This window comes from Balaenoptera acutorostrata, chromosome 1, assembly GCF_949987535.1.
Source record: "Balaenoptera acutorostrata chromosome 1, mBalAcu1.1, whole genome shotgun sequence".
NCBI lineage: Eukaryota > Metazoa > Chordata > Mammalia > Artiodactyla > Balaenopteridae > Balaenoptera > Balaenoptera acutorostrata.
In genome coordinates, this window is record NC_080064.1 from 145,661,956 (window position 1) to 145,686,199 (window position 24,244).

At 41.2% G+C, this 24,244-nt stretch overlaps 1 protein-coding gene across 6 annotated transcripts in view; it reads left to right on the forward strand.

Annotated features, from left to right (window-relative positions):
• Positions 1–24,244, forward strand: part of LOC130708574 (uncharacterized) — a 132,485-nt gene that overhangs the window by 7,094 nt on the left and 101,147 nt on the right. For all 6 annotated transcript variants that reach the window (XM_057549731.1, XM_057549735.1, XM_057549733.1 and 3 more), the window contains exon 2: positions 12,667–12,761. In XM_057549731.1, coding sequence (XP_057405714.1) covers positions 12,667–12,761 — 95 coding nt within the window. The remainder of the gene's footprint in view (positions 1–12,666; positions 12,762–24,244) is intronic.

The window sequence follows — 24,244 nt, forward strand, 5'->3', positions numbered from 1 at the left end:
TAAAAGTACTATAGGAAAAAACAAATACTATAGGGACCAACTTCACCGGTTATGGTGAAGATTAAATGAGAAAATAGATTTATACAGAAATTCAAAGCAGTTGGAAGCAAAGTAATAATTCACTGTTTCTTCCTGTAATAATTTCTGGTTGTGTAAAGTGAAGAATTAATTAAAGATGAATTAATCTGTGTTTGTGAGATAGTAGCAGAGAGTATAATGCTTAACTCTGTGCCATCCAGTACAGTAGCCACTGGCCACGTGTGACTATTAAGCACGTGAAATAAGGCTAATCCTAATTGAGATGTGCTGTAAGTGTGAATTACACACGCGATTTTGAGGACTTACTATGATAAAAAAGTATAAAATAGCTCACTAATTTTCTATTGATTACATGTTGAAAGGATAATATTTTGGATATATTGAGTTAAATAAAGTATATTATCAAAATTAATTTCCCTGGTTTCTTTTTACTTATTTAATGTCGCTGCTGGAAATGTTTCAAGTACTTACATAACTCACATTACATTTCTATTGGATAGTGCTAGTTTAAGTCACTAGAAGGTAGTGTGGTGTTAACAGTTTCCTTCCCTTTCAAGTTTCAGTTTTGGAGTTTACTTATTATTGAATCGAAGGGGAAGGGGGTTCGGCTGAGGCAGCAGCCCTCATTTTCTGCTTTGGCTCTCCAGGTGGGAGGTGCACGCAGGTGGAGAGCACAGGACAACGAGTGAGACAGAGATTGGGAGCCAGCCTGGCAGAGGAGGTAGAGCAGACTCTAACTTGCTCACCTCTCAATGCTAATTAGTGGAAGTCTTTAGCTGCCTCCCCTGTAGCTTTCCTGCTGGCCTCCAGAAGCTTCTTTTGACTTCTGAAGTTATTTCCCAAAGGTCAGAGAGGACATCTTCCCCTCCCCCCCCCTTTTTTTTTTTCAGTGAGTTGGTAAAGAACCTTAAAAGAGAAGTGTTTGATGGGTGTGTGATAGAGCTGGGTCACAGTCATAAAAGCTGAAAAATATTGAAGTCAAGATGAGTGAGGAACCTGGCCCTGGGTTCAGTCTTTGAAGATTCTACAAGGTCTTGAGCTGAGCCTCAGAAAGGTCTTAAAGGCTTTTAGTGCACGTGGGGCTAATGAAATGATAGAAGTCAGCCCACCTTGGCCCTGAGTTTCCATCTCACACTTCCGAAGGGAAAGTGCTTAGGCCAGTGTTTGACTCAGAAGGTCTCACAGTATCTTAGTTTCATTTTCTGCTTTTAGATCGTTCCTGGGCCATTCTGATAGGTGCTTATCACTTTGACAGGAAAGAGGAGACAGGCCCAAACCGTGAGCACATAAGGCAGTGATTGTGAGTTCCCTCCTACCAGCTGGGTTTCTTCCAGCTTCCCCCCTTCCTGTGTTGTCTTTGACAAAGAACCTCATCAGTGCCTGGGTTTCCTTGTCTACAGTATAGAGATAATAATGGTATCCACCACTCAGAGTTGTGTGGAGGATCAAACCACGGAAAGCACTTAGAAAGATGCCAGGTGTAATTAGCAGTTGAGCATGAGTTGTAAATAGGAGTAGACTGGCCCAGCCTCTTCACTTTGGCCCCTTGCCCACCTCAAAACAGACCGCACTGGAATGCCACGTGATGCAGAATTTAATCTAGCTGAGGTAGAGTCAGTCTGAATTTCTGTTTGGAAAAATTTTCTATGACAGAAAGTCTCAAAATGCGCTATACTTTCTATATTTAAAGAAAAAAAAATCCAAGTGCTGTTTTTCCTTCCCTTGCCAACGGTACCATGAGCCTGTTCTTTTAATATTATATAGAGAGGTAAGCCGAAAAGTAGGACCATCTGTCACTTATTGCTACAAGGCAGCCTGACTGCAAGATGAGGGACCCTCCGAGTTCTCAGATGCCATCGACGGGGATGTGCTGGCAGGGCCCTCGGTGGTGTCACTTCAGTTTTATGTCTTGAGGGTTTCCTTCAATTGCTCCCTTGCCCCTCTAGGTGCCTGGGCTTCTCTGTAGCTGCCTGGAACCCTTCCTCAGGCAGAAAATGAGACTGAATTTTGGCCCTGGAGAAGGCAGCAGAGATGCTGCTGGGTGCCTCCCGGTGTCCTGGTACCATCCAGCGGAAGGCACAGAGGACTGGAGCTGTGGGCAAGGCTTGTTCTCTGCTGGGGGAAGTTCTAAAAAAGTGACTCAGCCGCAAGAGAGAGAGTGGGAGGGTTTCTGTACCCATAGCACTTCTCCTCAGAGTTATTTTCTCATGAATGACGTCAAAGAATTCAGAAATTCAAAACAATGTCCTCTTCCTGGAATCCTGGCTGATGTGGCAGAGAGGACCTGTTTTGCCATCAGCACCTGCCAGGTAGCCCTTACCTAGCAGCACCTACCTGGTAGCAACCACCTGCAGTGCACACCTGGCCACACCTGTCTGGTGCTTAGACCTCATTTAGGCCCCAGCTCTCTACAGAGAAGCGCAGTACCTACCTTCTGCACCTGGAGCCTTAAATGTGGCTGTTTCCTTTGCCCCTGAATTGTTAGTTGGCGTCAGAAGCACAGACTCACACTTTACAGTTTATAAGGCCTTTTCACGAGCAGTTACAATCCCCACTTGATACAAAAGGAAACTGAAGAGCCCCACCAGTTCACTTAACTAAAAAAGTGGGACTGTGCCTAGAATTAAGGATGCAGACTCTTGACGAAGGGTGATTCCACTCTCCGGAATAAGATATCTGTCTTTGTCATTAAATCCGAACCCACTGCCAAGGCAGGGGACACGGGTTCGTGCCCTGGTCCGGGAAGATCCCCCATGCCGCAGAGCAGCTCAGCCCGTGCAGCACAACTACTGAGCTTGAGCTCTAGAGCCCATGAGCCACAACTACTGAAGCCCGCACGCCTAGACAACTAGAGAAAGCCCACGCACAGCAACAAAGACCCAACGCAGCCAAAAATAATTAAAAAACAAAACAAAACAAAACAAAAAATCCAAACCCACTTTTGCTAGGAGTGTTTACGAAGCAGTTGTTAACTGGCTGCCCGAGTTCAGCCTCAGCCTTTTTTTTTTTTTTTTTTACATGAGGATGTTGCAAGACTCTAATGTGGTAGTTAGGGCTATTTTCAGTGGACCTGAAGTTCACTCTCATGGTAAATGCACAGGCCTGGAATCTGCCTAATTGGTTTCAAAGCCTGCCTCGGCTACTCACTAACATGTAGTCTTGACAAATTACTGAGGCTCTCCTTGCCTCAGTTTCCCCATCTGTATAGTATGGAGAATGCAGTACTAGTACTTACTGCCTTCAGAGGACTTCAATGTATCAATGAATGGAAAGCCCTTAGATTAGGACCTGCCACATGATATGCACTGAGTGAAGCCCATTTATTTATTTATTTATTCATTCATTTATTCATTCATTTATTTTTAGCATTTTATAAATTAATTAATATCTGGATGCATTGGGTCTTCGTTGCTACGTGCAGGCTTTCTCTAGTTGCGGTGAGCGGGGGCTACTCTTCGTTGCAGTGCGCAGGCTTCTCATTGTGGTGGCTTCTCTTCTTGTGGAGCATGGGCTCTAGGCAGGCGGGCTTCAGTAGTTGTGGCATTGCAGGCTCAGTAGTTGTGGCTCACGGGCTCTAGAGCACAGGCTCAGTAGTCGTGGCACATGGGCTTAGTTGCTCCGCGGTATGTGGGATCTTCCCAGGCCAGGGCTCGAACCTTAGTCCCCTGAATTGGCAGGCGGATTCTTTTTTTTTTTTTAATGTATTTATTTTGTATTTATTTTATTTTTGTCTGTGTTGGGTCTTCGTTGCTGCAAGCGGGCTTTCTCTGGTTGCGGCGAGCGGGGGCTACTCTTCCTTGCCGTGCTTGGGCTTCTCATTGCGGTGGTTTCTCTTGTTGCAGAGCATAGGCTTTAGGCATGTGGGCTTGAGAAGTTGTGGCACACGGGCTTAGTTGCTCCGTGGCATGTGGGATCTTCCCGGACCAGGGCTCGAACCCGTGTCCCCTGCATTGGCAGGTAGATTCTTAACCACTGCGCCACCAGGGAAGCCCCAAGCCCATTTATTATTGTCATCATCATCTGGCCCTAGTTTCCCTTGACTCTGCTGGGGGAAAAGCATAACCAGTCTATTGCAGATGTGGCATCCTCCAAACTCTAAAAGTTTATTGATTGTCTACATAATACTTAGCTCTTTATTTTGTATTTTAGAATATTTGTGTCCCTATGATTTGTTCTTTGTTTTGACCTAGACCAGCTTACGTTCTGTGTAAAATGTGTGTATGTGTCTTTAAATCAAAAGACTAAAGTATATGATTTAAGAGTGGTGAATATAATATTATGCCTTATCACTATAAAAGTTTGGTTTGAAAAATAGTACCAACATAGAAGTTAGCAAACATATTTTCATTTATCAAACATTAATTTGTGTGTGTGTTGTGTTTTTGTATATGGTGTGATCCAGCATTTTCCTAGTCTTGGGTTTATCATGTACAGTGAGGATGTTTATGGAAGGAAGGACACTTCTTTGTGAAGCACTGTGGAGAGGCCAAGAGGCAACAGACACAGATTGTAATGGTATAAATGCATTCATAGCTAACTGAAGTAAAAAGATGCACAAATTAGATACTATTTCAATTCATGTTTTATTCTTTATTCATATTCAACTCTATTTTATTCTTTAAAATAGGAATCATTTTATAGAACTTATATGAACTTATAGTCATAAGTATAATATTAAAAATTGAATTTCTAATTCATCCCTTCATACTAGAGTTTTCCAGATGAATCTAAAGGTTGAATTGTAAAATATGAAACCATAAAAGTACTATAAAAAAATGGATGTTTTTGGCCGCACCGCGCCCCCTGCCCCAATGTCGCCGAGCTGGGAAGGGCGGACGGGGTCTCCGGGCGGGCCTGACCCACGCCGAGGCCTGGGCGAGATGGGAGGGCCCGGGCCCGGCGCTGCTCGCGACCCTCCCCGCCCCCCGCCCCCAGGGCGCGCGCCCCCTCCCGTACCTCGCCCGTAGCCCAGCCGCTGGCGCAGCGCGCGGCCCTGGCGCACCAGGCTCAGGTGCACGTACGTGAGCCACGCGGCGCAGGGAGACGCCAGAGACCTCGCGCGCTCTCCACGCTCACCCCAAGGAAAGCCCGTGTGCACGCGGAGGTGGCAGCCGCCTGCCGCCAGGAAGAGGGTCTCACCAGAAGCCGGCCACACTGGCTCCCTGATCTCGGACTTCCAGCCTCCAGGGCTGCGAGGAAACAAATGTTTGTTTACGAACGCGCTCTCGGAACGGGATTCTTTCGTGTGGAGCAGACTTACTGTGTGGGTGTGAAGGATGAAGACAATAGAGGTAAAAGGCCCTTTTCATCACACCATGTCCAGGGTACATACTATCAACGAAACTTATGACTGTTGACGCTGGCTGTGATCACCGGGCCGAGGCATGCTTGTCCGGCTTCTCTGCTGTAAAATTACTCCCCCTCCCCCTTCCATCCTGTGCCTTTGGGGAGGAGGTCCCCATGCACAGCCTGCATTTAAGGGGGGGGGGGGAGTCTGGCTCTCCTCACTGTGGGGTGGAGTGTTCACAGAATTTATTTGGAATTCTCAGCATGGGAGATTTGCCTCTTCTCCTCCATTTATTAATTTGTTCAATCACTTATGTCAGTGTGATCACATGGATACGTATTTTATGCTTTGGGTTATGGTACACTATTACTTTGTTGATTTTGTCCCTCAAATTGTTCCAGCTTTGGCTGCTGGGAACTCTGTCAGTTGGCTCCTGTGTCCCTTTGACACACCCTATCTTTGTGTTTTCTGTTTTGTTTTTTTGAGCACCTCCTTACCTTCCGGCTACAAGATGCTCCAGGCTCATCCAGTATATTTCTATTTCCAGTCCTAGGGTCAGCCTTTTCTTCAAGGGATTCTGGTTCCTTCCTTTTGTTAGAGAATGGTCTTAGAAACCCAGATCTGGGAGATAGATGTGTTCATTGCTGCTGGGGTCTTGTTTCTTTGTGCCCTCTCAGCAGACAAAGCAAAGAAATATATGTGCGTGCCAACCTTGCATACACACACATGTTACAAATATTCCTGTGTGTAACCACCTGTCTCTACATTAAACGAACGTGAGTTCTCACTGACGTCTCCAACCAGCATCTGTTATCCACGGATCATTCTCCCCTTGGTCGCCTGTAACCTCCCACTCCTCCGGGGTGAGACTCCCGGCCCCCAACATCCGTGTACTTTCCTGTTCAATCCCAGCGCACGTGTACAGCAGGGACACGGTTGTTAACCCATGCCCCATGGGAAACAACTTCACCACTAGAGCCCAGTGCTGTGTGCACGTCCCTTGCCTTCAGGCCTACAGACCCCACTCGTTTCCAGAGTGACTGAGGTCAGCACCTTTCGTCCGGCCCCTCCTTGAGGGAGTTTCACACACTGTAAGGCAGGTATGTTCTCCTGTCACAGTCTGCATTCCTTCCTGGGGTTATTTGTTTTCTTATCACTGAGTTTTAAGAGTTCCTTGTTTATTTTGGACACAATCCTATATTGAATATATATTTTGGAAATATTTTCTCCTAATCTATGGCTTGTCTTTTCATTGTCTTTACAGTATATTCAGCAGAGCAGAATTTTAAAATTTTAATAACGTCCAACTAATCAATTTTTTTCTTTCAGGGGCTGTGCTTATGTTGTTGTAGCTAAAAAATCATCACCAAATCCAAGCCCACCTAGATTTTCTCTTATGTTATCTTCTGGAAGATTTATAGTTTTGGTCTATGATAAATTTTTAGTTAGTTCTTGTGGAAAGTATAAGATCTGTGTCTAGAGTCATTTTTTTGCTTATAGATATCTGCTTGTTCCAGGAAGTTTGTTGAGAAGACTGTCTTTCTCCATTGTATTGCCTTTGCTCATTTACCAAAGATCTGTTGACTATATTTGTATGGATCTATTTCTGGACTCTCTGTTCTGTTCCGTTGATCTATTTATCTCATCTTTTGCCAAAACCAGGCTGTCTTAATTACTGTAGCTTTGTAATAAGTCACATAGTATCAGTCCTCCAACTTTGTCATTCCTTTCAGTATGATGTTGGCTATTCTGGATTTTTGCCTTTTCATATAATCTTTAGAATCAGTTTGTCAATATCAACAAAATAACTTGCTGGGATTTTGACTGGGATTGCATTGAATCTATAGGTCAAGTTGGGAAGAAATGACATCTTAACAATATTGAGTTCCTGTCAGTGAACATGCAATATCTCTCCCCTTATTTAGATCTTTGATTTCATTCATCAACGTTTTGTAGTTTTCCTTATGTGGATCCTGTACATATGGTTTTTTTTTTAGATTTATACCTAAGTATTTAATTTTCTAGGGTGCTAATGTAAATGGTACTGTGCTCTGAATGTCAAATTTCCATTGTTCAATGTAAAATAGATAGCTAGTGGGAAGCAGTCGCATAGCACAGGGAGATCAGCTCGGTGCTTTGTGACCAGCTAGAAGGGTGGGATAGGGAGGGTGGGAGGGAGGGAGACGCAAGAAGGAAGAGATATGGGGATATATGTATATGTATAACTGATTCACTTTGTTATAAAGCAGAAACTAACACACCATTGTAAAGCAATTATACTCCAATAAAAATGTTAAAAAAAAAAAAAAAAGGATGTTTTTATAATCTTAGGTTGCAAAATGTCTTCATAATGCCACAAAACCCAACACCCTAAAAGAAATAGTTGACTACATAAAATTTTTAAATCTCTGCATGGCAACAAACACACCACCCGCCATGAACTAAGTTAAAAGACAAATGTCAAAGTGAGTGAGAGTAATGTCTGTAACACAAATAGGGTTAAAATGACTAGTATAAAAAGACTAAAATCTATTAAAAACATTTCCTTAAAATCTATAAGGAAAGAACTAATAACTCCAATTGAAAAATGGATGAAATTTGTGACCGGCAATTGACAAAGAAAAAATTTAAAAGGTCAATAAACATACAGAAAGATATTCAACTTCTTAGCAATCAAACAAACCACACCAAAACCCAAAGCAAAACAAAACATGTGTCACCACTCAAATTGGCAGGAACAGGCATCTGTCTCATGCTGTAACTGGGAATGTCAAACCAGAACAATTTTTCTGGGGCACCAAATGGTAATATATAATATGTAAAATTTAAATGAGCGCAGCCTTTGCCCCAGCAGCCCCACTTCTAGGAATTTATCATAAGGAGATCATTGGGCAAGCATGCAAACGGGTATGCTCAAGGTTCTTTCTCACTGATGAGACATATATCGAATGCAGCCATTAAGGATTAAGGTACTCCATTTATTGAGATGGAAAGAGGTCTATAACATGTTGGTAAAGGGTTATACACAGCATATCTTGTTTGTAAATTTTATATGTTTAAAATACATGTAAAATTCTGTGCAAGTTCATAAAAGAAATGTTTGGAAGGCTGTTTACCAAAGCGTTAACAATGGCAACCTCTCTATTGTGGAGGTTCAGGTGATTCTTAATTTCTTTTCTTGTATTTTCCTGTATGATTTAACTCTTTTGTGGTTAACATTTATCATTAATACAGCCATTGATTTTGGTAAATATAATTTTATGTTCCCATCTTCTGAAGGCCTTCAGTTGTGCTTTCAGGGTAATGTGAACTCTGTCCCACAGGAGAGAGCTCTGTCTATCACTGGAAATAGCCCCAGGGCAACAGGGATTGAACTGATGGTCTTGTTTGTCCAGGTAAATAGATGGAGTCTGATCAGTGGTGCTTGTTGGTTTCATTTAAAACTTAGCAGTTCGTTCAGTCCACGAGACGCTTAGCATCTCACGTGGCTTAGACACGGTGCGAGGCACTGAGGCTATAAAGATGGATTAAATCTGGTCCCTGTCTTTTAGGAACTGACAATGATGCAACAGATGGGCATCTCAACAAAAAATGTCAGTGTCCTTTGATGATAATGCAAAAGGGTCTCTTATGTTAGGAGTAGGAAAAGACTCATAAAGAGGATGATTGCAATTCTACTCCAGTAAAGATGTTAAAAAAAAAAAAAAAGAGGATGATTAAGGCCTCAGCTGAGTCTTAAAAGATGAAAAACAGACAAAGGAACAGAGATGTGGCAGGAGTTTCAGGCTGAGAGACAGTGAAAAGGCTCAGAGGTACATTATGCATCAAGCATGTCAAGGGGAGACTGGGAAGCTTTACCAAACCAGTGGGGAAATAACTTTAGAAAATTTCATATTAGGGCAAGTATTTTAATATTTGGAAATTTTACACTGTAATTTTTTTTTCAGAACACCAAAAAGCTCACACAGACAGTATAGGAATCATAATTATGGCACCTGGAAATTGGCTGAGCATTTATTTATTTTTTAAAATTTATTTATTTAATTTATTTTTAGCTGCATTGGGTCTTCATTGCTGAACGCGGGCTTTCTCTAGTTGCGGCGAGCGGGGGCTACTCTTCGTTGCAGTGCGTGGGCTTCTCATTCTAGTGGCTTCTCTTGTTGCGGAGCACGGGCTGTAGGTGCACGGGCTTCAGTAGTTGTGGCACACGGGCTCTAGAGCACAGGCTCAGTAGTTGTGGTGCACAGGCTTAGTTACTGCGCTGCATGTGGGCTCTTCCCAGACCAGGGCTTGAACCCGTGTCCCCTGCATTGGCAGGCAGATTTTTAACCACCATGCCACCAGGGAAGCCCTGGCCGAGCATTTAGAAAACACTGGACAGATAGTGTAGGAGATTTCGATACTAATTCCTTAAGCTATTTAAATGATCAGCCTCATCTCAGGTTAGATAATTACAGACCTTGAAATACTAATGCCAGTGCATGGTTTTGCATACATGTTGAGACTGTATTATCATTAAAGCATCATCGAACCAGCCAAGGCAAAGTATGATGGTGTGGTATTTGTCCCATGCAGGCATCAGAACATGACAGTTATTTATTATTGCACACTGGTGATGTCTCCAAAGTTGATTTTATATGCATCATCTGTCACGTGTAAATTCTTCACATCTGGTGAAATAAGAAAGACAAGTTACTGCCTTGAGAGGCATGTAGGAAGTTGTGGCACGTGAGCCCTGAGTCTTTGCCCAGATTTTAGAGGGGAGGATTGGGACAGAGTAGGAGATAGCAATAGCAGGTCCATCTCCGTGGGACAGAGCAGAAGTAGTCTATCATTCATTCACCCACCAGGCCTTCCTGAGCTTTCATCTGTGAAATATTTCCAGTTGAGTAGTTTGTGATCATAAATCGGTGTCGCAGTTTAATTGTGTTTCTGATAACACATTCTAAACAGTGAGGAAAATTGCTTCATCCAATTAAGTACTCCTAAGGTAATAATCCTCATTCAGTGGTTGTTGATAGACCAGTTACAAGGTTAGAATGGCTCCAATTGAATCAGTGTTTATAAACAGGCCCTGTGTGCTCGTGGGTGGTGGATACACAGGAAATAAAATCAAGTGACCTGCTCTCAAAGAGTTTACCTTATTTTAGAAAAGACACCATTTATGCATGGGAAATATTCAGCAGGAAATATAGACTTGAAAATATGTAACAAAGTGCTACATTGAGTGTCTGTTGGCACAGAATATCCTTGGGTACCATGGGTAATGGGAAAAATTAATGTAGGCCTGCATTGGGGTAGAGAGAAGAGTGAAATGTGATGGGAAAATAAAGACATTTCCCTTCTAGAGAAAGATCTAGCCACTCTTCAGTAAACCGTTATTATTTCATGATCATTGACTCTGAACTCCTTGAAGATAATGCTTATAATTTAATCATACACCGCTCTTACCTAACATAACATAATGTCCGATATTTAAGTTATTCAATAATAATGAACTGATATTAATGATAGCTATTATTTACCGGGGGCTGTTAATGCCCACTTATAGGTGAGGGGATGGAGATGGTGAGAAGTTAAGCAACTTCCCTAAGTTTACACAGGTAATATGTTAACCTAGGGAACTTGGCTGTGTCTGGTTTCAGAACTTAAGTGAACAAATGTGTGCTTTAGGAAGGGGAAGCAAGGAAGGCATTCTGTTAGGCATAGGAAGAGATTTTAAAAAATATACAAGATACAGTTCCTCTGTTCCAGGAACTTTCAATCTAATGGAACAACAAAGCCATGGATCACCTACCTCTTCCTTTCTCAACCTGGCTGTCTGTCCATCAAGCACTGATTGCTGGAGCCCTGATACATGCAGGGCCCTTTGGTCCTGGCCCTCACCCTGTGATCTGATGGCAGCCCTCTGGCCCAGTCCCCTCAGTGGCATCTTCACTGCCATGGATCATCCCATGACAGTGAACTTCAGGGCTCTGAAGGACGAGCACACAGATGTGACGTACCATGCTTTACTACCTTGAATTGTCAGATGGAAAAAACAATTGGCTCAGCTGTGAACATGGAGTCTTTATTCAGATATATGCAAATGTATTACTTTCATAAGGATGATAATTTTGAGAAACATTGGAACAGCATAATTACTTGAAGAAATATTACTGTAACAAACATCTTTGCGGGTAGCGTGTTAAGGGATAGTATGAGGAAGCCTGAAACTATATAGGAAATGGTATTGTAAATAGTAAGGCAAGAAATTATATAAGCATATAGTCATTGTAGCAAATTAACCACAGGCAGTAAGAAAATATATTGCAACTTCCTAGTGATAGACATCTGTCTATTAGGTAGCCTTTTATAGACATTATTCCATGTCATATGCTAGGCAATCATCAGTTTGTTGGTTGATGAAATTTTCTAATTCCATAATGTCTGTGATTTTTCCTATACACTGGACTAAAGATGACTCAAAGTCACACCTGTTTTTGACCTTAGTGTGCCCAAGTCATTTCCTATTGACAGAAATCTGGTGAAAATGTCATCATTGTCATCACCAAACCTCTACCCTGGAGAGGAGCTTTAATTGCAAGTTTTCCCAAGTTTGTCCTATGATGTATTTTGATACTGGAATTTGTTGTACTCTCTCTCTGGCTGTTGCAAAGTCCAGGTCCCGTCCATGGCCCACTATACTCTCCTGCCTTGAGTGATAGATATACCTGCCAATTAGAGCCGTGTGATATTATGGCTCTTCATGTGTGTGACTTTACAGAGAGATTAAAGTCTGTATGTATCATATGAAATCGTTGCAGACTGTTCCACATTTAATATGGGGATCACCAACAGGAAAATTTCAATTTCCAATTGTTTATATCTATTTGTTGGTCAGTTAAGCTCTTTAGTCCTACTTTGTTTTTCCAAAAGAAAGAAATTCAGGTGTGAACGTACTGCATAACGTTGCTGCCACAGGCATTTTGAACTCGTATTCTCAAGGAGAAAAATCTCCTTAAACCATTATGTGATATGCCCTAATGCGTATAAATTCCAAATAGGCTTTAGATATGGAATAACCTCTGTTTCTGCTGCCACCACCTGCTGTCTGTGAAAGGACCAGGCAGTGCCACTTTCATTAGCTGCCTTCGTGATGCTGAGCTTTTCCCAGTAGACAGAGGAGAGCGCCTCATAAAAAGAGGCTGGTTAAGCTTCTTCCAGATTTTTTCAAATGAACCACATAGAAAGGCCGCAGGGAAAAGGCTCTAACAAATTATGCTGTTGGGCTTTCTTACTGACACTTTTCTCCCATTGTGAAAAAAGTTATAAAATGTCTTTTCTTTTTTGGCACTCAGATGAGTATAGGATCAAACCGGTGGAAGAGGTCAAATACATGAAAAATGGGGCAGAAGAGGAGCAAAAAATAGCAGCCAGGAACCAAGAAAACTTGGTAAGCATTGAATTTCTTGTATAACAATGAATTTTGGTGACAGCATTATAATAAAATCTGCACTGCATGTTTAAACTGCAGCTTACACACTGGCACGAGATTTCTTGAAAATGCCGTTGCTATTTATAGCTTGCCTGGAAGCTGTACCAGTACTCCTGTATCCTGTTTGTTTTTGAACAAGCTCTTCTTTAATCTTCATAGAGAATGTTTCAGGGGAAAGGTAGCAAAATTATTAGTATTTCAAAATGGTTAAATTTAAAGGAAAAAGCATAAAGTAGGAATGAGTTTTATGGGGGGGGGGACCATTACCTTTTTTTCTTTTTCTCTGCATCCTTTAACTCGTGTCCAGATCATAGTGAATGGCTAAGTTTCATTATTCTCGATATGTAGTGTTGTTAAGGAAGTTGCCTTTCAAAGGAAAATAAGGTACTTTGAAGGTAGGTCCGTATCAAATTTGTACTTCACATTCACACTGTTAAGGTATTGTGGGTTTTGAGTTAACGTGAGAATTCTAATGATCTGAAGCAGACAGTTAGGAACGTCTTTCTCTAATACAAATCAATATACATGTTCCACCTTAATATTCCATCTCTTAAACTTAGTAAATTATCATATTAGCTGATTTCTTAAGAGATTACAGATTGTTAAGAATATGCATTTATTCAGTTATGTTGGAGCAGAATTGTTTTTCTCTTTTATTTTGGGATTAATTGCTTGCTATTTTTTTCATGTTTGAGTGAATGTATTTTTTTTTTTTTAAAGGATTTTCTTATTTATTTATTTATTTATTTATTTATTTATTTTTTGGCTGTGTTGGGTCTTCGGTTCGTGCGAGGGCTTTCTCCAGTTGCGGCAAGCGGGGGCCACTCTTCATCGCGGTGCGGGGACCGCTCTTCATCGCGGTGCGCGGGCCTTTCTCTATCGCGGCCCCTCCCGTCGCGGGGCACAGGCTCCAGACGCGCAGGCTCAGCAATTGTGGCTCACGGGCCCAGCTGCTCCGTGGCATGTGGGATCTTCCCAGACCAGGGCTCGAACCCGTGTCCCCTGCATTAGCAGGCAGATTCTCAACCACTGCGCCACCAGGGAAGCCCGTGAATGTATTTTTTAAGAAGTTTGCAATGTCATAAAATATTTTCACTTGACTTAAACTCCTTTTTCCGTTATGTGCTTTGTTTTTGTTTTTCTGATTTCTGCGGCAGCAGAGGGAGTCGGCAGAATATTCACCAGTGCTCATGAGTATTTAAGGCTGTCATTTTTCCATGATACACTAATGAACATAACAGGCTCACTCTTTTTCCTCTATTCTTTTCTGAACATATGATCTACAACTTGAAAAACTCAAGTATCAACAACTGAGTATTTTAGATCATTTTAAAGGAGTGAAAAATACTCTGATAAAATTTTGCTTTATAAATGGGATTTGGATTTTAAGGTATCCCTCAAGTCACAGAGGTTCATCATACCTGTGGTATATTTTAACATCAATACTTAAATCCAGAAAAGGTAGCTATGACTAAATAGTGAAGTTAATATTATCAGACTTTTTACATGAATTTTTTTTTTTTTGCTTTGAATAGATAAATAGAAGATCTGAGTAGTCGAAACATCAGTAGTCAGTTTTCTACTGTATTTTATTGAATAAAGTTTGTCCTTGCTTGATATAATTTCATCTTAAGTTATGAATCTCATCTTTAGTAATAGTATTTCCATTGGAGGCTAAAGAGACATTGGTGACCCGTCCGCTGGTGGCTCTTTCTTAGATGTAACTACTAGCATCCATCTCTACTTCCCATGCTTGCATCTCTGAAATCCTAAGGAAAGCAATGACTTTTATCTTACAGCTTGTGAGTTTTTCCTCATTGTTGCTCTCATCATATTTAGGGCCAGTACGACTTTTTTCCTTCTCTCTCAGTTTCATAGTCTATCAGCTCCTTGGTGCTAGTATATTCTTTTTCAGCACTGTGGTCAGAATTGGCGCTAGTGCTTTTCCATGCAGACTGAATGGAGATTCAAAAAGAGAGCAATTCTGGCCTATTTACTCATAGATTATCTATGTCAACCCCACACCCCTTTACTCTGCCAGCAAATTAGAGTCCAGGCCACCGAGAGGAGTTTTCAAGTATATGAAGACTTCCAAGGAGAATGGGGACTAAATGGTTATTTTTGGTTCTGAGATTTCTAGACTGCGTTCCAAAATTAAATGATTTTCAGTTATTTGGAAGTATGTTACCTTTGTCACCTCCATTTGGGGGGATGCATAACCAAGTACTGACCATGCATACCGTTGGAGAAAACAGCCTCCTAAATTTGAAGCTTACATTGGAAGGTGGATGAGATAGACTTAACAATTCTTTATTTTTACGTCCATTAAAATAATCTGAGAGTCAAGATGTTCTCATGTTTCAAAGAATGATTTTAAGATGTAGCTTGAAGTAGTTTTTAAAAGATTTTTTTTTTTTACCCAAACTGTTGAAATTAAGAGGGTTGGCAAACATAACCAAGGCATATGGCATGATGGTGACAACCATGGGTTTTTGGAGGCAGAAACTGCCTGGATTCAGATCTCAGCTCTGCCACTTACTCATTGCAGGATAAAGTTACTTCACTTCTCTAAGCCTCCCGCCCATCCATTGGGGAAAAAGACAGTGCTTCATGGTGCTCTTGGGAGGATTACATGAGGCGATTGTTATAAAACTTTGAGTGCAGTGCCTGGTACGTGATAAGCACCTAATAAGAGTTAGGCATTATCACATAAAACGAAAGGAAAGAATAATGAACGTTAGAGTCAGTGTTCCTTTTCTTTTTCTTTTACGTTAATTGGTGAGAGAGATTTAAGTGACTCTTTTAGGTTAATGCCAGTGTTACATCTGTTTTGAAAAATCTTGCTCTGGAACCATGAAATTACTTAAACAAGTATGTTTTGAGTACCTGTTATGCACAAGGCCCTTACTTGTGTTGAGAGACACAGTGTACTTAAAGTCAAGGAGCTTACAGTAAAGTTGAGGGAACTGTTCAGGTCAACCAGTAGCTTACTGGGTGCCTCTGTGTACAAGGCTCTGTCCCAAACTCTGCAGATAAACACAAAAATAAGGAAACCACTGACTCTTACCACAAGGCGCTTGTATTGCAGTAAACAAGGTAAGTGCCAAATGACTATAAATAAAACAGGGTTAGACAAATCAAACAAGATTGATTCCAAGAAGACAACACAAAGAGCTGCCGATATCAAAGAAGGCAGATATCTTGTCTGTTGTGGCATCAGGACCTACTTGATGAAAGAGCTGGTGTTTACAATGAGCCTCAAAGGATAGAATGAGGGAGAGTGCCCCAGGCTGAAGTAACAGAGATGGAAAACACAAATCGTATTTAATAAAAAGCACATGGTCCTGTTTGATTGGGGAGCGGGAGGGGTCAGGAGAAGGCATCAGTAGGAGAACAGCGGGAAATTAGAGGCAAAACGTAGATGGGGTCATACACAGAGCTTTGATGTCTAGCTGAGAGGTCCAAAATCAATTCAGTGGATTAATGGGAGCCTTTGAAGTTTTTAAGCAAGGGATTGTCAGAATGAGATGATGATTCAGGAAAGTTTATGTGGAATCAGCAGGTGTAATACGGAGTAGTATGGGGAGCCTGGGTGGGAGATCATTCATAATAGTTTTTGCAAGAGATAGTGAACTTGAACCAAGGCAGTGGCAGGGAGAATAGAAAAGGTGTAGGCAAGGTTGCAATAGAAGCAACAAGATTTGACAGCTTATTATAGGTATTAAAGGAAGACAGAGGAGTCAGGAGATAATGGTAATAACAAGACTGTGACACCTGGAAAGATGACCGGTAGTGGTGAGAATAAATAGTGACCTCAATGAAAAGATAAAATCACTAAGAAGGCTGTGTTTGATGAAAATACAAAGTGTTCATTCATTCATTCATTATTCATTACTCATTCTTGCCCACCCTTAAAAGATCAAATGTGGTCCACAAGAGAGGACGTGAAGCATCCATCACATGACAATGTAATAACTGCAGTAACAGAACACCTGTACTGTCAGGGCCTTAGGCTCTGTGCTTTGGGGTATGCAGAGGCACATAATGTAAATCTCATCACCCTAGTGGGCTCACTTTCTGGTAGCACATAGAAGGCATGTGACCTAAATGACCACAACTCAAGGTACATTGCGAATGTAGCGGTTGCTTTTGAGCAAGCAAAGCTTTAGGAACTTGCAGACTATCCATGCGAAGGAGTCTAGCAAAGTCCACATCTATGAGTGTGTGGCGCTGGTTACCTGGGACATGCTAGGTGTTCGGTATATTTTTGTTTGCTTGAATGTGGATGGAGGAATGTATGAATAAGAGAAGTTGGACCTCGAGGTCCAACTATTACTTTGTACCTAGTAGTTGCTCAATAGTATTTAGATGTCCAGTCACTTGGGACATCTAAATACTATTCACCACAGTTTCTGTGGGTGGAAGAGATTGTGCTGGTTTTCTGTGGCTGATGATGAGTCATTTATATGTCAACCATTTATGTACTCAGTACAAACATGTGCATTCATCCAATTTTTACCACTGTTGGACATCCATGTATTTCACTTTACTTCTCTCAGACTTTAATTCCTTCTTCAGGAAGGTAGTATAAAGTAGTAGCATTGGCTTTGGAGATTATATATAATTATATATCAATATGGATCCCAGGTTATTTCTAGCTTTATAATTTTGGTCAAATATCTGAAACTTCTGAACTTCAAGTTCCTCATCTGGAATCTGGGAATTATAAAATTATTGAAGTAGTAGAAGAAAACATAGGAGAATATGTTTAGAATCTTAGCAAAGCAGGGGAGGCTTTCTTAAGACATAGAAAGCAAAAGCTATGAAGAAAGAAAAATAGTGGGACTTCCCTGGTGGCGCAGCGGTTAAGAATCCACCTGCCAATGCAGGGGACACGGGTTCAAGCCCTGGTCCAGGAAGATCCCACATGCCGCGGAGCAGCTAAGCCCATGCGCCAGAACTACTGAGCCTGCGCTCTAGAGCCCACGAGCCACAACTCCTGAGCCCATGTGCCACTACTACTGAAGCCCACACCCTAGAGCCCGTGCTCCGCAACAAGGGAAGCCACCACAATGAGAAGCCCGCGCACCGCAACAAAAAGTAGTCTCCACTCACCGCAACTAGAGAAAGCTCGCACTCAGCAACGAAGACCCAATGCAGCCAAAAATAAATAAATAAATTAAATTTATTTAAAAAAGAAAGAAAAATAGTTTATTTCATTAGATCAAAATTAAGTACTTCTGCAAGACAGAATAACTACAGAAAAGTAGTTGATAGGCAACATCCTGGGAGAAAATATTTATGACATAAAAGACAAAGGATTAGTACTGGGATTTCTAAAGAACACTTGTAAATAATTAAGAAAAGGCTAATCCACCAGAAAAATAGGTAAATGAAATGAACAGATGGTTCACAGTAGAGGATATTGGGTAATAAGCATATGAAAAGATGTTCCACATCACTAGTACAGTGGCTTCTCTCTTACCCAACCTGCTGTGTTAGAAGACTCTCACAAACCCCTCTGAAAGATGCTGACTTCAGTCCAGGGTGGGCTCACAGAATGGCTAATGGGCTACTCTCTAGAATACCCCTGTGCTTTTGCTGTCTCAGTTAAATGTGTGTTTTCCAAGCGCCAGTACGATGGTTTCCAAACCTGCTTATGCTGGTTGAATGTCATTGTAATTATGTAATTTAGTTAGGTAATATGTAAACCGATGAAACACAGGTGTGGAAAGAGAGCTGTTTTTGTGAAAATTAAATTAAATGCTTTGGAAAATCTTGATGAAGGCAGTTACTAAAAACTTGCGGTTAAATTCAATTAAATTCTGCACTCAGATTATTTCACAAGGCTTTTACGTTCTCACTTAGATGTACATTATAAGGGTGTGGTTACATTATCTTAGATGTACATTATAAGGGTGTGGTTAATGCAGAAAGTATATGTAGAGCCCCAGTCAGTGATCCCTTACTTGAGAAGCCTTGTTCCTGTGTCAAAAGATGGGAGGGGGGGGGCTTCCCTGGTGGCGCAGTGGTTGAGAATCTGCCTGCTAATGCAGGGGACACGGGTTCGAGCCCTGGTCTGGGAAGATCCCACATGCCGCGGAGCAGCTGGGCCCGTGAGCCACAGCTGCTGAGCCTGCGCGTCTGGAGCCTGTGCCCCGCAACGGGAGGGGCCGCGATAGTGAAAGGCCCGCGCACCGCGATGAAGAGCGGTCCCCGCACCGCGATGAAGAGCGGTCCCCGCACCGCGATGAAGAGTGGCCCCCACTTGCCGCAACTAGAGAAAGCCCTCGCATGAACCGAAGACCCAGCACAGCCAAAAATAAATAAATAAATAAATAAATAAAATTAAAAAAAAAAAAAAAAAAAAAGATGGGAGGGGGAATGCACATCTATGTATTTTAAAATAAATAATACGCTTAATGTACATATACATTTTTTATGTTGCCCTACTTTAACTCACTTTATCATTTAATTACCAGTCCAGATGGTGTTGCCTAACACAACTTTTATGGTAATCAGGGAAATGCATATTAAAACATGATTCCTTAGCTTGGCAAAAATTTGAAGATTGATAATATCAGAGTTTGGCATGGTCATAGGAAAATATGTCTTTACATACTAGTGGTACCTATCTTGGAGGACAATGTAGCAGTATCTATGAAAATTTAAACATGCGCTCAGCATCACCCAGCACTTCCATATCTTGATATCCACCCAAGCAGCTGCCCTTGTGAATGAGAAAGCTTGCACAAGACTTTCACTACAGCATCGTTTCTATAAGTGAAAAATCAAAAATAACCTGCATGCTTGTCGCTAGGAGAATGCTACAGCTGTAGTACACTAGACAGCAATTGAAAAGAATGAGTTAGAGTTTATGAACTGTCAGGGAGAAATGCAAATTGTAGATTGGATATGTATAGTATGATACCATTTAAGGTTTTTTAGTGAAACAAAACAGCAACACCCTACATGTGCTATGAGTACTCATAAATGTTCAGGGATCCATAGAAAAACCCGGATGGATGTGTCCCGAACTACTGAGAGTGGGCACCTGAGTTAATGGGGGACATAAGTGTGCCATGACTCAGTTTCCTCCTCTGCAAAATGGGGATAATAACTGAACCCACTTTAGCAGGAATTTGTGAAAATTAAAAAGATATTCCTGTAAACTCTTAGCACGGTTTCTGGCATAGAAAATGCAGATGTTGGCTATTGTCAACAGTGGAGTTGGATTGGGTGGGAAGGATGAGAAAGGATCGGGTGTGGTGGTTAGGGGATTTTTATCCTTATAAAAAATATTTTTAAAATTTAATATTTTTAATTTTTTAAGGAAAATATGAGTATATTATTTGTGTGATTTAAAATTTATTTTTAAAGGCGACAATAATAACAAAACTCCAGTAACTACTTGCATACCTGGGGATCTGTAATGTTAAGTAGGATTGTCATTTTCTCATTATCTTAAATACCCTCAGTTTTCCACCATTCTCTGATATCTGATTAACAGCAGGCAAGCTCAAGGAGCTCAAGGAAGCTCAAGGATCATCCAGCTTCATTTTATGTAGGTTAATACTTTTGCATATAAATAATTTAAGGGTAAATTACTCCAGTCTTGGCACTATTCAGTCCCCTTCCCTCTCCAAAGACAAATAAACGACCTAGTTTTGAAGTGCTCCTCTCACTACACGCTAAGACATTGTCATTTTTTCCTTGATTAACATTTGTCATTCTTAAGCTGTCCTCCCTTAGGAGTTAATGAATCATTTGACGCTGGTTTTTTGTTTTGGGGGGTTTTTGGGTTTGAGTTTGGGGTTTTGTATGTATTTCCTAGATTTACACGTATTATAATAGTTTTTGACTCACTATTTCCAGATATCTTTGTATAAATGAGAAGGCACTTTTCTATCAAATGAGACATATCATGGTTGGGTGAGCTTTTGATTTTAGTATTATCCATAGAGTTGAAGACTGAGTTGAAACATGCTTGTCTAACTCACCAATTCCTGAGTACAATCAAGTGACAAGACATAGAGCATTCTAATGGGCTTTAGTGGAAAAGGAGAATGAATCAAGCTCTAGGTACGCCCTCTTCCCACCTGTTGAGTTTGTGGGAGCTCCCAAACCTATCTCCGGTACATTACATTTCCAGTAAATGTCAGGACATCCAGTTGGAGAAATGAAGACTTAGAGATTAGGAGACATCTTTGATAAGAGGAAAATTTCCAGCAACCTACCAGAGCTCTCTTTGGAGCAGTGGCATTCAGCTGGTGAAAACTGGGAAGTGGCTCTGACCCACGGAATGCGCTGTGGTTGAAGCAGTCGCCTGGAGGGGGCTAATGTTCTCCAAAGCATTGGATTGATTGACAGCCTGAAACAAACCAGAGAACAGTCTGCAATTTCACTCTGTACCTGTAGGTCAGTAGGAAAGCTAAGTGCTCAAGACCACAGTCGCCATATCACTCTTTCTCGAGTATGCCGGTGAGGAACAAGTCATGTGAATGAACATTGTAAACTTTGACTCAATAATGTTTATTATGCTAAGATTTATAATTGCCATCTAGATGTTCTCTAATGAGGAACCCTCTAAGAGTCGATTTAAACTCTTCTTTTTAACAGATACGACCATGTTTACTTATCCTATGACTCTGCAGAGCAGCTAATATAATAGCAAACTGACTTTTCGGTTTAAAGGTTGTTCTTGGTGATCTTAGGAGTGACTGTTTATCTTTGAGTGCTCATCTCACATGGAAGGTCAAGTAATTATTTTTGGAAACCAGATAATGCAAAAGACCGTGACATTGAATTGTCCCAGTTTCCCAAGTCATTTATACATTCCTAGCACTCTTGAGAATAAGGTAAAATAAACTGACAAGGGTAAAGCTGATATTACAGACAAAGGGTCAAGCTCTACAAAGCACCTCCTTTCCCCTCCCCTCCCTCCTTCAAGGTGCAGGTTGGATGTGAGCTCAGGCTGGGGCTGGAATGAATTGTGGAGGTGGAAAGAAGTGGGATTTGGACTTGAAGGAGTTACTTCCTGGGTTGCGGACATTCTAGAAGGTTGAGGGTTCCCAAACCAAAGTGAAGGTAGGGGGTGAAGATGCTCCCGAGAGCATCTGTTTTAGACGAGAGAAACCTCTTCCTAGAGCAGCTTCATAAACATCACTTAAGCCCAAGACTCATCCCCAGGATTCCCTGCTTTTAACTCAGTGGTCTCATTCTCATTTCCTGTTCTCGCATGCATAGGACATGGGCACCAGCCTCGGGTTCTTCCAGATACTTAGAGAAACAGCATAAGGATCTCAGACACGATCTACCTGACCAGAACCTTTTAGTTTCTGAGGAGAAAAACAGCTCATGTGAGCTTTAGTTCTGGCAGCATCGTTCTCTTTTGTTTGTTGCGGCACAGACGGAACAGGAGGGAAGAATTCTGTCTCTTCACTGATCTTGGAAAACATTCTTTATCCAACTAGTATTTTTGTGTTACTTGAGCCAGGCACATTCAGGGTATTACAGATTCTCCTGGCACTGTGGTAGTTTATTTTAGAGAAGAACAGGAGTAGAGTTTAATTCACTAAGAAGGAGGGATTTGTTGAATCAACCGTCTAAATTTTAAGTGTTGAACAGAAGCAGAGTTCCTAATTCAGGAACAGAATGTTATGAGAATAAAAGAATACCCACAAAGTGCTTTGTAAACATAAAGTCCAACACAAATTATAGTGGTTATTGTTGTCACTAGTTAAAAGGACACTTAGATTCGTTTCTGAGGTTAGTTGTTATTTCATGGTGGAAACAAAGTTAAGGAACAGCATTCTTCTGGTTCTAAGTAAGAGTTAATACCTAGTCCCCTCGAAGAAAGACTTATATCATCATAGCACACTTCATTCTCTCACGGAGAAAGGGCAATAGTAAAGTGTACACAGGTTCCCCCCGCTATCCGAAAGTAGTGTTCCTAGGAAACTTCCTGTAACCTGGAATGGTGCAAAGTGAAGAAGCAATTACCTTCGGACACATCTTGCTAACGGATGCACAAAATAAATGGAGGTAAAGCACAGACACCCACAGCCACAGTTCACAGGTACAGCAGTGTCATGCTGAGATCCTGAGTGTAGTTTCTGGGGAAGGAGCATGGTAGTGCCACTCTCACTGCTGGGGGAATGCACTGCCTTTATAATGGCTCCTGCAAAACAAACGCTGCATGCTATTTTCGCTTTTTGTCTTTTTTCCTAAAAGCAAAAATCCTCTTCACATTTCTTTCAGTTAGCGAAAACAGGCACTCATTCTTTTGTAAAAGCAAAGTGGTGTAAAGCAAACTTTGAAAAAGCAGGGGATACCTGTACCCAACAGATACAGAAATCAATGAATCGAAGGTGGTTTTTGGAGCAACTACTATAATCATCCCAAAAGCTAGGCATAGCAGAACATGACTGAAACCCTATTTCAAATAGCTTTTTCTCTTTTCCATACTAATACACTGACACGACCTTATGCAGGTGAACACGGTGTTAGGGTCCTGGTACAGCATCTCTCTTTTTTTCATAACTATTTTTTAAGTTGACGTATAGTTAATTTGCAATGTTGTGTTAGTTTCAGGTATACAGCAAAGTGATTCAGTTATACATGCATGTATATATATTTTTTCAGATTCTTTTCCATTATAAGTTATTACAAGATATTGAATATAGTTCCCTGTGCTATACAGTAGGTCTTTGTTGTTTATTTTGTAAATAGTAGTTTTTATATGTTAATCCCAAATTCCTGATTTATCTCTCTCCTCCCCTTTCCCCTTTGGTAACCATAAGTTTGTCTTCCATGTCTGTAAATCTATTTCTGTTTTATAAATAAGTTCATTTGTGGAATTTAGATTCCACATATAAGTGCTATCATATGATATTTGTCTTTTTCTGTCTGACTACTTCACTTAATATGGTAATCTCTAGGTCCATCCATGTTGCAGCAAATGGCATTGTTTCCTTCTTTTTTATGGCTGAGTGATAGTCCATTGTGTGTGTTGGGGGGGGGTGGTATACACACCACATCTTCTTTTTATCCATTCATCTGTTGAGGGACATTTAGGTTGCTTCCATGTCTTGGCTATTGTAAACTGTGCTGCTGTGAGCATTGGGGTACATGTATCTTTTTGAATTATAGTTTTCTCCGGATGCATGCCCAGAAGTGGATTGCAGGATCATGTGATAAGTCTATTTTTAGTTTTTTACAGTATATCTCTTGAATAAATTCCTATTTCAATGTACTCAGTTCTCACTGTCAGCTAGGTATTGTCTGGGTGCTGACGGAAAAAAAGGATTAACGAGGCACCAATGTAACTCAGGAAACTCAAGGGGCCAGAGATACATACACAGGAAGTCTCCAGTAGAGGCCCTAATGAAGTCTTTTGGGAGAATGGGAATGGAATGGTGGACCCTGATTGGGAGATCTGA